The sequence below is a fragment of the Apus apus genome, chromosome 7 (assembly GCF_020740795.1).
Source record: "Apus apus isolate bApuApu2 chromosome 7, bApuApu2.pri.cur, whole genome shotgun sequence".
NCBI classification, from domain to species: domain Eukaryota; kingdom Metazoa; phylum Chordata; class Aves; order Apodiformes; family Apodidae; genus Apus; species Apus apus.
Window position 1 is genome coordinate 12,828,217 of NC_067288.1, and position 13,059 is coordinate 12,841,275.

Sequence of the window (13,059 nt, forward strand, 5' to 3'; positions counted from 1 at the left end):
ATTATTCTTATGTCTCTGAAGTATCACAGGCCAAAACATACTAACCTGTGCAAGTTGTTTATAGCTATTAATCTATTTTTTAACATGGATAGTAGAATGATCTCAATTTTTGCTCCTAATTTAATACTTAAGAACATATAGGTCACCTTGGTCATGGTCTACCAAAGTTTCAGTATTTCCTAGACACACTCCAGTATTTTCCTGCTCACAATTTCATTCTTATTGGTAGCCTTTCTTATAAACAGATATCCTTTCACTACAACTGTAGTGTGCAAGCTGGTACTCAGACCCTTGAAGAAGGGGCATGTATACACCTGTAGCTATACTCTTAGGTGGTATTTCAGACACCCTCTTTTCTTTTCTCTGAGAGGATCAGGAACATACTGTTCTGGATGATTGCCACTCTAACTGGAAAGCAGTGGATATGATCAATATTTGCTTACTCTCCCATTTGGTGTGTATGCAGTAACGGATGACGCAGTACTATGAGGTCATCCTCCTTCAGGAGTTTGCATCTGGCTCAGTTTTTAGTTATTTTTTTCCCCATGGTGAAATTATACGCTCTCTAGCTGCTGTACATTGACTGAGAAGTATTTGGTTATAAGTAGCTGATAAAGATACTGTCCAGAAACAATTCTCAGAAATGGTAGAAGTTCATCTTCTTGCCAAATAAACTGGTGCAACATCTATTATTGAAGTCTATAACATTCATTACATTTTTTTTTAGTCTGCGTTATCTATTCATTGTCACATTTGGTTTATTTTTGAGATGGAATATATGTGTGTGTAAGCCTGCATGATCACAGCATTTTCTTTAGATATGGGCACCTCGTGTTGCCCTTCAGCTGGTTAATGCAGTATGGTCTATGTAGACAAAGAAGAAATGCCATGAACTTATTATTTTCAGCATTTTCCACGTGGAGAGAATCAGTTACTTTATCTTGTACGATATAGAGAAGATTTAGTTGTGTTTGATACAAATCTTATGAACTGCATGATACTCAGATTTTTCTGAACTTGTCCTGAGATGCTGGTGACACAGGATTGTTAGAACATGAACATTGCTCTTTTGGTGCTTGGAGCGTTATTCCAAATGGTGTTTCATTTGGTCAGTTTTCTTGGAGAATGGGAGGTTTGATTTTGCTTGCACAGATACTTCCAGTTTAGTATTGATGAATATGGAATCCTTTATTAATTAGTATTGTCAGTTTGGATTTCTTTTGTGTATTTTAAATGACTGACCTGCCTGTATGTGCTTGTAGCTGAAGGTTAATGTATGCTGGATCTAAATAATGGAACACTTCCTTGTAGAGCTTCCCTGTCTTTCTAGCATAATCCCTTTGAGGTTTTGAGTAGGGTTTTGCTGTACAAAGGACAGTTGGTTGTAATATAAACAAAGAAAAAAATATCAGATTAACCATGGGATAAGATTTACTACTCATACTTAAAACACTCATAGTTTTTTATAAGGGAGAGAAAAGATTGCCAAAGTTCCAATGGCAGCTTTGTTCTTTCTTCCTGCATTAAAAGCTTTGAAACTTTTTATTAAGAAGTAAAAAATTTTATTTTAAAATAATGATAGTTTAAATGGTAATTGACAAGGTAAAATACCTTGTTAGGCAATTTACAAATATCTAATTAATTAATTTCCAGTAATGCTTTTTTAGCCTCAAATTGAATGTAATTGTAAAAATAAAGAATTGATGCACAAAATGAAATAACAATAGACAACTTTTCTTGTATTTATTATAACTGTCATTAAGATGTAGACTTGAAAGTTAATTCAGGTATTAAAAAAATATGAAAGCAATATTAGCAAATAGTAGCGCACAAATATTCTTTAAAACTTCTGCATAAAGAGCCTGACAATCCTGCCTCCAAGGTTGTTGGCAATAGTAACTGCTAGGCTTGCAACTTGTTTCTTTGCACCCATGTGGCAAAATTATGCCTCCCTGAGGTAAGTTTTGGTATTGGAGAAAGGTGCTGTAGAAAGCCAGGGTAACCTAAAAGCCTCCTGGGTTGATAAAGCCTAAAGAGAATACAAAAATCCTACGGATGATGCAGGTGATCAGAGGATCCTTGTTTGTTGGTATTTCACACTCAGTTTGCATTTAATAATATTTAAAAGAACATAGCAAAGTTTTATTTCATTTATTGCCACAAAATTGTTGGCTTTGTATTGCTTTTAGAAATACTTGTGAGCTCTAATCTGGAAAAAAAAAATAGTGGTTGAGTTGTCTATAAACAATAATTTCAGTTTCAGTTATGTTTTAAAAATGAAATTAAATATTAATTAAATGAGACGGTTTGTTCCAGCAGCACTGCCTATTTCATTGGGACAGAGTTTTTAACTTCTACTATAATTCTAAAATGCACATTTAGGTTTTTATTCTCATCTGTGTGTATAGTAGCTTTGTGTCCTCACATACTGATAAAGGTTGTTTTGGCGTTTTTTTTGTTTTTGTTTTTTCAAAGAAGGGTAAAATAAAAATTATATAAATTTAATTATGGAACATTTATAAGATTATTTCTATGACAACCATATAATAAGATACATGTTTACTTTGTTTCTGAGTTGTCGATGTCTTTTTAATGACTCCTGTGTAATTAAAATAGAATGCATAATTTGAGGTTACATAATACAAATCAATTTTGTTTGCTTGACGTTGAATAATGTTAATACATGTACAATATACTGTTTAAGAACCTTACATGGATTTATCCGTTTGTTGCAGAACTGTGAGAAACTAGAAAATAATTTTGATGACATCAAGCACACGACTCTTAGTGAGCGAGGAGCACTTCGAGAAGCAATGAGGTAAGTCTGGGTCACCATAGCAACAGTCACAGATGTGGTAAAGAAAGAGTCATTCTTCATTATTGGGGGAACAAATGAGTTCATTGCCACCATTCAGCTCTATTCTCTAAGGTATTAATTTGTCAGTGGAGAGGCTTCCCTTGAGGCTGTACTTTGGTTTTGAAGCTGCATAAATGTTAAGCCTGACTGCACAGTAAAAAACGTAAATGTTTAATTTGTTATTTAAAATGCTTAAGGGGTGCCTTGCTTTATATTTATACTAAACTGTGAGTGAATGAAAATATTGTTCATCTAAATTCTGTAAGTGTTAAGGCAATTGTACAGTGCTGTTTGAACAAACCTGTGTTTGCTTTTAAATTGGATTTGATTTTTATGTACGTAGATCCTGTGTATTCTGATTTTATCACCAGATTTACATGATTTTCATTTTGCTAATGGAACATTTAAATTTATCTGGTCCTTTATATATTGTAGGGGGGTATATTTTGCTTAATATCCTCCTATTGTTGTACTTGATGCTTACTAGACGAAGTTAAAATTAATCAGTACACAAATTTTCTGTCACCCTTACTTGCACTGTAGAGTATCTGGGTACAGGACTCCACAGAAACTTGCTAGAGATAGTACCTAGAAAAGGGAATTATTACTGTGCTGAAAAGTGGTGGAGTCAAAGACAGATTTTCTAAAGTAACTCACTGAATAATCAGGAAAATGTTAACTATAGTGTTATCTGTGAATCAGAAAATTATAGGAACCTGTACTTTTAAAGGTTTTGAAAGTAGGATAGTAAAATATAATGATGCAAACATGCTTCATTTCACTTGCCTGATACCACAGTAAATTCTCAGACTTGCACTAGCACCATAAAAATAATGACAAAAAAGCCATTCAGAATCTTCTTGGAAAATTAATTATACTCATTTTCTTTGTGTTCAAAATCCCTCTAAGTGTATGGATGGGTGTGAATGACTTCATTTGTATAACTCAGTTTATGTTCATGATGTTCTTGTCTCATGTACACTGCACTGCTTTGAATAAGTGTTTGTAAAGGCATTCTGACTTGAAACGCAACCTGCCTCTTTTGAAGCCTCTCTTATTGCCTCCAAATTGTATTTTCCTTTCTGAACATTTCAGTTACTAGTGTTGCAAATAACTGTAAAAGTAATGGCATTCATCTTTCTAATTGTGATTTCTTGGTATTTACTAGTTTTGCTTTCTACATCTAGGGTTTTCGGTCTATGTGGTTGATCATCTCCATACATAAATCTTTTGTGTAGTGTCAGTAAATGCAAAGTGATTTAAAATAAGTATTTGGGGAACTTTTGGCGTATGGAGCTACTTTTAGTATTTTCAACAAATTGGATTTAAAGTTGCAGCTGTCCTGTAACATAGTTCCATGGATAGGTTTGCGGTGTTTCGAGATACATGACTAGATAGAGCTCATCTTTTAAAAACTTGGGAGCTGTCAGCTCCTGCCTGACAAACTTTCGCTATCAAAGGGAGCTCTGGCCTTTCAAAGGTCATGTTTCTGTTACAAGGACTGTGCAGAAGATTCTCGTGATTTTATGCCTTGTGTATAACAAAAATCACTTTACTACCTCATAAATTTGTATCCCGGCTATTTCTGCTAGTGTACAAGCCATTCTGATAAATAGTTATTGATTGTGAAGTGTGACAGATACAGTGCAGCCCTGGAATTCTCTTAATTGCAGTCAATATTATATGGTTGATTTTATTTTCTTGTTTTTACAGAGGTAAAGAAAATATTAAGACTTGTAGGGTGTTTTTATAACCTACTTCACTAGCCCATGAAAGGTGCAAAATGTTAATTTAGAGAGGTATATGCATGTAGGTGTATAAATTTTACTAAATATGTGTAAAAGGCACTTATTTTAGGCTGTACAGTTCTTTCAACTGCTACATAGTCACCTTATATCCTTGATTGACTGTATTTTTCTATTTGATTATCTGTAGCATTTGTAATTCAAATGGTAACTTGTAATTCAATAATCCAGTAATTCAAATTCAACAGATTAAAATTCACTCGGCTTTCCCATAACTAAAGTGGACATTGGATCAGGCATAGGAGGGTATGGATTTGCTGACCTCAGGATTGTGAGATACCTGCCTCCTTTTGGTAAGGGACGCATGTGAAGAGGGTTGCATGTTGCAAAGGCACTAAAATCATGTGGGCATAAAAACAAAACAACAACAACAAAATCCTAGTTGGATAGCTCTGTGTGTGTGTGTGTATCTTGGATGAGCCTTAAGTTGAGTGGGCAGTCAGCCCAAATCCTCTCTGATTTCCCAGAGTGGTACTACTGGTCTGCCAGATGAAAGATACAATAAATATTCCCCAGTGCTCCTGTTTGGAACTAGAGCTTCCATTTTAACTTTCTCTTTGAGAAAACTGGTCAATTTAATATGAATTTTAGTATATTTTCAGTCTATCAGTATCACTGTACTCTGCATAAACAAGCACTGATATCTAAGAAGGGTCTTGCTCTTGTGCCAGCTCTTCAGAAACTGAATGGTATTCAAATAAAGCATTACATTAAGATAACCTTTCTTGTTTACATAAATAGATGTATGCAAAATAAACTTTCTGAAGGATTTTGGAATTATCATAAAGCTTACGAGCTTTTTGTAGTTCTACACATTATTTTAGACCTTGACTGAGATAATGAGCTGATAGTAGTTTGCCATTACTCAATATATAAAGAGTGGTATCATAAGAATTTTGGTTTACTTACCATAAAATCATAAGGCATTTGATTCAGTTCATGTTTTGTTTATTTTGATAATGTACTCTAAATGGTTGATTATATTTTAAAGCAACTGTAAAGCTTAAACAATAACAATACATTGTTTTTTTTTAAATTAGATTTTATACATGGACAAACTATTGCTTTACATACCTTGAATGTGTATACAATAATTGGGTATTGGATGTAGTAACTTGGCAGAAAAATAGCATGAATGTACCTATAATGTCAGGTTGCATAAGTAAGAGCATTAAGCTTTTGTTAAACAGGGCTCAATTTATTCTTAATATAGAATCACTGTAAAAAATCTGGATCCTGGTCCTCATTAAACCTTTATCTAGAAATTTCAAGGAGCTTCTAGACTGCTTTGGCTGCTATAAGGAGAATTTGAGGTGTTTGAGGAAGAGGAAGTGGCATAGCTAACTATATACTGACCCTGGTAGTCTTTTCATAGGTGACAAAACCAAAATACAGGCTGCTGCAGTAGTAACCATTCCTCTGGGAAAACAGGGTAAAGTAGCCTTGAGGAGTCTTAAAAACAAAAATGACACAATGAAAAAAATGCCAAACTATGAAATAGCTTCTATTACAAGTGTGGAAGAAATAAAAAATTTGTTATTAATATAAATTTAAAAGAAGATGAGGCTTAGGGAGTTACTGTGTTTAACAAGGTGAAGGACAAATTTGAGAAAGCAGCAGACATCAGATGAAGAAAGGGCAATTTCTTTTCCACTGAATCTGTTCACTCACTTCGTGTACAGGCATCTATTGTTATCAAGAGAGAGAACTGCAGACTTGCTGAATTTGGAGATGATCAAGACCACTGATCTCCAAACACTTTCTATTGTGCCACCACCAAGATATTTTTGAGCACACGCCCACAAAATGTGTAGGCTTATTTCTTTGTGAATTATATATGTGTACCACTATACTAATATATTAAGTGCAGTATAAAGCACACACAAGAATAGAAGTTAAAAAAGGATGACATCAAGATTAAATAAATAATACTTAATTTTTAAAATTGGAGTTTGTACATAATGATATAAAAAATATTTTCTTCCCACACCCAAGTGTGTCTTGCACACCCTCTACTTTATAGATCACTGGTTTAAACCAACTTTCCTGCAAGAAAAAGGAGAGAGAAAGTTTTCTTGTCTATATGGGTCAGTATAAAATGATGGTTGGACTCGGTGATCCCAGGGGTCTTTCCCAACCTGAATAGTTTTATGATTCTGTGAAAAGGACACCAAAGTTCTTTTGAATTCAGGTATTTGCATATGGTTTTGAACAATGTGAACATGGGAGTGAATCTTCAACTGTGTTTTCCAGTTTGATAGAAACAGTTTCTGTTAATTACGATATTCACTGTTGTCTTGACAACTGTATAAGCTGGCATTAGTAATAAGCTTCTTTTAATATGGTCTAGATGCACAGATGTATTTGACAAATAGTTTCTATGGCTGGGCAAAAGCCAGGAAAATTGCACTGTAAGAAGTTCCATGATTTCACAAGTGTTCCTTAGTTTCATTGAATCATAGAATCCTAGGGGTTGGAAGGGACCTTGAAAGATCATCTAGTCCAACCCCCCTGCCAGAGCAGGGTCACCTAGAGTACATCACACAGGAAGGCATCCAGGCGGGTTTTGAATGTCTCCAGTGAAGCAGACTCCACAATCTCTCTGGGCAGCCTGTTCCAGTGCTCTGTCACTCTCACAGTAAAAAAAAATTAAAGTTTAAAGAGTAAAAGCTAGGGGTTTAAAAAATATGAACAAAACAAGTCTGCAGCTCAAACTACAAAGTACCTAGTAACCAACTTCTCAGGACTCAGGCCTGAGATGTGGCAAAAAGAGGTTCATATTATAGTTCTGAGTCAGGCAAGTTGTTTTCCTAGTTTAAAAAGCCACATAATGGAACTGTAGATTTAGAGAAATGCAGTCATGAAATACATAGAAAATGAAAACAATGGAAAATGTAATTTTAAAAGTGTGCCTGCTTTCCTGTATTGTTCTGAGATTGGACCAATCTGGGGTGTGTTGAAAGGGAAGGTGACTAAGGAGGAGTAAAGATAACTGCTTCTGAGTTCCTGAGCCAAATTTCAAAGACCATGTTCAAAGAAATCCTTCATGTTCTTGGGAGGTGGAAGCGTTTGGAATGAATTCCAGTGATCTAAAGTATCCTTGTGATTAGTGTGCTTATTTAGTACTGAAGGAATAAGTTCAAATTCCTCTTCCACCTACTTCTATCTTTACATTTCTCATCAGTGCAATCATTTGAATGCTGGTTGGGCATGTTTTTAAGAGAGAAACAAGAAATTCCTTCATATGTATTTAACAAAAACTTTCTGCTTCCGAAGTGCAACAACTATGCTTTCCTGGGTGACCAACACATGTTCCTCTGATGTATCTTACCAACAACAACCAAATACCCTCTCCTCTCCAGAGGATATAATTAGGTAAATCACTTCGATATATAGGCTTGCTCATCTAGACCTTTATTTAGACTACATTTGGCCATTTGGCTTAGAAAACAAAGCAAAACAAACTATGAAGAGGTTCTCAGACTGGAAATGAAACAACTCACAAAACTGTGGAATTTAGGGAATAAACCATACTTACCTTATAATTCCTTTTCCAGATATCTATCTTGATGAATTTATAAATTTGCATTGGCCATATATCTTCACAGTGAGAGGCAGCCCCATATGAAGATAACTACACGTGAGCAAGCTGCTTAGTGGCGTTAACAAGGTTCTCTGTTTGTGCATTTTTACATTCCTCTTTGTTGGCTCTTAACTCTTGAGTCATCCACTAGCCACACTCTAGGGGCCCAGCAGTGCCTGGGATGCATTGCTCAGATCTTGCCATAAAGGAATAATTTCTGTCTACAGGCAGACACTGTGCAGAGCTATAAAACCAAGCATGTATAGGAACCTGTGGCATTCATGTAATTATTTTTGTGATAGTTATTAGAACTTGCATTGCCTTTCTGTGTCATTTACATGGAAAATTAATGCACTTCTTATATTTCACTTTGCAATTAAACCCCCAAAATATTCTGATACATGGCACATTTGTTTCAAGTCACAGGTATAACTCACACTGAAGAACGTGTGGAACTAATGATAATTTTTGTCTTTTGTGCTTTAGAATGTAATGACCTTGCTTTATATACTTTAAAAGCATAAACTAAGAAAACTGTAAAGTATCTTTGTTTTGGGCTTGAATGCGAGATGAGCTTTTTTGATGAATATCAACTTCATAATACCTTGACCAGAAATTTAGATGTTAAATTGCATTTCCAGTTTATTTCAGCTGATTGTTGCACATGTATTGTTCAAAATATCAAACGTAATTTCTTAATTTTAATTCATGAATTGTAGCTTTTTTGATGCATATAGAGGATAGACTTTTTCTTTGCATATTACAGGGCAGGGGATCAAAGTAACTTTTCCTTTCCTTGTTCCTTTAATGACCCAGCTAATAATAACTAAAAAATGCAATTTTAACTGACTTCAAGTTGTGAATTGATGATGTTCACGACTGGCAGATGTGAAGGGATTATAAATTTTTTTGTGGTTCTGCTTGGCCATGTAGTTTCACAGATGCTTTACATCAGAGGACTGAATTATACCTTGTAGTGTAAATGAACAATAAATAGATCTTTGACAAAAGTGTTGTTAGCAAAATAGCAACCAAAACAACAAAAAATATTCATGGGTTTGGTAACGGCACTAAAATCAATATTTTTGTCAATATACTGAAGTGTGCTTTAGGCAAAATCTTACAAGAACAGTTGGGTAAAATCATGCATGTATATCATACTCCTTCTTGTATGTATTAGAGTGACTGAAGGATGCTTCAAGTCTCTTCTGTGTATGGTAAACACATGGTTGCTGTATTCACATTTACCGTTCTCAAAAATATTTCAGAGGGGAGAAGAGAATTAAAAAAAAAACAACACCAACAACTTAAAGGCAGGGAAGCATGTTTCTGCTTTTGAATCAGTTTTATGATTTAAAGAATTGGATAACAGTCAAAATTCTGCTTTTTAGCAAACTGTGGGGGATGTTGTCTGATGTTGCTGGTGAAAGAGATTTTGAGAACTGCAGTGGCAGATGGCTGACCACAAAGACTCCAAAGATGGCCTGCAGTGGGTGCAGCATCTCACCTCTCTCTGACTAACAGCCTCTCTGCAAACTGTTAGAGTAGAAAGCTGTGCTACAGGTTCTTGAGTTCACTCTATGGCTTCCCCCTTTGTTACTGTTGAAAATACAAAGTTTTAAAGTATTTCTGAAATTTGTTCTTTGCAACCATTAACAATTGGGGAAAAAAATGCCCTGGGTTGCTAGAGATGATACATACAATATGGAATAGCAAGCATATTAATATCTTAATTAGTGTATGCACTTTGAAAAAGGTTCTAGGTCATTAAATAAAAAATAAAAATAGAAAAATTTTGGAGACAAGTGAAGGAAATTTGCTGGTGGTCTAGCCATAAGCCATGGCTTTCTGTAGGGTATTGATATTTCGTTTTATATTCCAGGGTTTTGGATGGTTTAGTTTAAAGTATGACTTGCACCATTTAAGACTGTAACAAAAGTCTGGGACATACAGAGAAGCTGGGTGTGTAACAGCTTTGGCAAAGAAGTCAGATGTTTTAGTTCAAGCTGTTGAAGCTCATGCTGTTTTATTTGTAAATCATTAATTTAATCTTCACAGTAGCCAGCCTATTGACAGTACTTCATCCTACATGTATTCAAGAAACTTAATTTCTTACCATAACTTCTGATTTGCATACATTCACAAAGTAGCTTGTCTTTACAAATGTTATGTTAAATGTATCTGCTTTTGTTTCTTTTCAGACATTTACTCTAGTTCTCAAAAGCTTCAAAATGTGTAATCTTTCTTCCCTCCATTATGGTGTCCTTTGAAGTTAGTGGACTTTGTATCTCTGAGTCCATTATCCTTGGAGTTCAGGATACAAAGCAAAGCCAGAGGTTTGAGGAAAAATATAGTCTTCATTCAAACCTGCTTTCTTAGGTAGCATGCCTTTGCATTGTATGTTCATTGAAGCCAGATCAATATTGTCTTTTCTGTTGATTGTGTTTAAAACTCTTGTTAAAATGAATGTTAGTAGCTACACTTTTATTGCTACTTCCTTAGAGTCCCAACTATCTTATACTGCCTGTTGTGTTTCTGGATGTAAGGACATATATCCATTTTTTATAGTGAGATGAGGGTTTTTCAGAGATTAAACTGTGTCCAACTCTGCCCTTAGCTAACTGCTGTCAAAATCAATCTGCCCTTCCCCTTCCAAATTTAATAATTTATTTACTTGAGGTTATTTGGGAGAGCAAGAAAAGATTGTTTAAGTTTAGTGTTCCAATGGAATTAATATTTTTATTGAAAATAAGACTCTAATGTGCATTAGACTTTTTTCAATAAATATGTTAAAAAGATAAACTAGCATCAGTACTACACATTTAGCTATTTGGCTACAAAATCTTGCAGAAACCATTTTCTCTCCTGATTTCTAAGGAACATGGATACTTTACAGGAAAATCTTTCATTAGAGTTTGCAGTTGAAAAGTTGGTGGACAGCTATTTAAGCACTGGATCACTTTAGGTCTTCCAGAGTACCATCCAGAGACTTTCACAGCTAGTGCCTTAGGCAGCACTGCTAAATTTTAGCACCTCTAGGAGTGAGGGTTATTAAGATTTCAGGCAACAATTTGTCCCACGGAAGCTGCTTACAGAGTGAGGCTAACAAAAGAGGAGTCGTGGAGACTCAAGGAACAAACTAAATGTTCTTGAGAAGCATCTCCTGCTCTCTTGAATGCCCAGTCCTGCTTGTCTAGGATATGCTTTGTAATGTGCAGCGAATATTGGCAGTGACAAAGTTCTTTGTGGAGCAGGTGTTTGCAGTGAATTTTGATTTGCTTTTATTTAGCTTGTTCAGCCAGTCTGGAACATTTAGTTCTGGCTTGGTCTAATACAAAACTTCAATTTTTAATTTTTTATTTATTTTCTCAGAAAGAAAAAAATAAAAAATTTATATATTCTTACATAAAATAAATGTTGAACATTTCTGTATATCGCCATAGTATTTGAACTCATTCAAATGAGTTCTAATAATGCATCTGTGTGTGAACCAGAATGGAAATGGAAAGAACTGTAATGTGACTTTCATCTAAATACTTACATAAGAAATTGATTTGCAATCTGACATCACTACAGTACAATCACGTTTTAAAACTGGTCAGTTTTTGTAAAATATCTAGAAGTAGTGCTACTTTTGTTACTACTATTTATTAATAATATATAACATTTCTAAAATTACTGTACTTTAAACATAGTGGTTACAATTACTATATTTAATATTATAATAAAGTACTTCCTATTACTCTGTAATACTAATTGTATTACTGCTATTCAATAGTAGTGTTTGATGGTATTGTGTAATACTGCTAATACTGTAATTACTGCTATTTTACCTACTGAAGGTTTTCCCATATTTGTCAGTGTTAGTATTAACCAAATACTTGCTTTGTATTTGGTAATATAAAAAAATAGTTTTGGTCAGTATCTGAGTATCTGACAGTATTACCAAAAGGATAAGAAAACATATATACTTTGAGGAGTATTTTTAATATAGAAAGAAGATATGTTTATCAAATATTTTTCCACATATTTTCTTTTTTTCTCCTACTTGGCATGTCTTTCTGCTTGAGCCTATAGGGGCTTCCTGAGTGCTTCTTCCTACTTACCTATGTTTTTTCTAGTGAACAGGAAATGCACTTGGGTATGTGTAAAACAGGTGCTTTTCCAAGGGACCTGCAGTGCTTGCATGGCTCATGGGTGGCTGTTAGATGTTGGGCTGTGCCTCACAGGGGCCACACCTCAGCCTTCTCATTGCAAATGTACTTGCATGGCAACTGCTCATGTTGTTAACATTCTTCTGTCCTGAAGTGTGTTCTCTTGCGATTTCTTCTCAGATAAAATAATTAATTGGAGTGGGAATTGTTCTCTCTATAATTAAAGGACTATACAGGGATGTTTGAAATACTTAAATAGGAATTGTTATGTATTTAAGAGAGGTTCTGGCCCTATTGATTGTTTTCCACTAAGGAGAGCTGTGATGCATGGCTAAGCCTGAATACTGCCATGTGGCTGCAGTAGCCAAAACAGAGCTGAGAGTCCCATTTCTTGAATGGATCTTGCAGCCTACTGTTATCAGCATCTGGCATAACTTCTTTTTTGACTTTGCTTGTTTTTTTGGTTTTTTGGTTTGGTTTGGTTTTGGGTTTTTTTGTGTGTTTTTTGTTTTTGTTTTTGTTTTTTTTTAGATATGGACAAGCTTAAATGGCTCCTATGTAGAGTCATACATTTAGTCATAGGCTGCCTGTGTATCATTCTCGCTGACTCAGTCAACATTTGTGCAAAGGCAGGGAGGCAGCTCGTGCCTGTGCAGGGGA

The 13,059-nt window shown here is 34.9% G+C and overlaps 1 protein-coding gene across 2 annotated transcripts in view; it reads left to right on the forward strand.

Annotated features, from left to right (window-relative positions):
* DPYD (dihydropyrimidine dehydrogenase) overlaps nucleotides 1–13,059 on the forward strand; it is a 335,213-nt gene that overhangs the window by 42,475 nt on the left and 279,679 nt on the right. For both annotated transcript variants that reach the window (XM_051624784.1, XM_051624785.1), the window contains exon 3: nucleotides 2,736–2,818. In XM_051624784.1, the coding sequence (XP_051480744.1) occupies nucleotides 2,736–2,818 (83 nt within the window). The remainder of the gene's footprint in view (nucleotides 1–2,735; nucleotides 2,819–13,059) is intronic.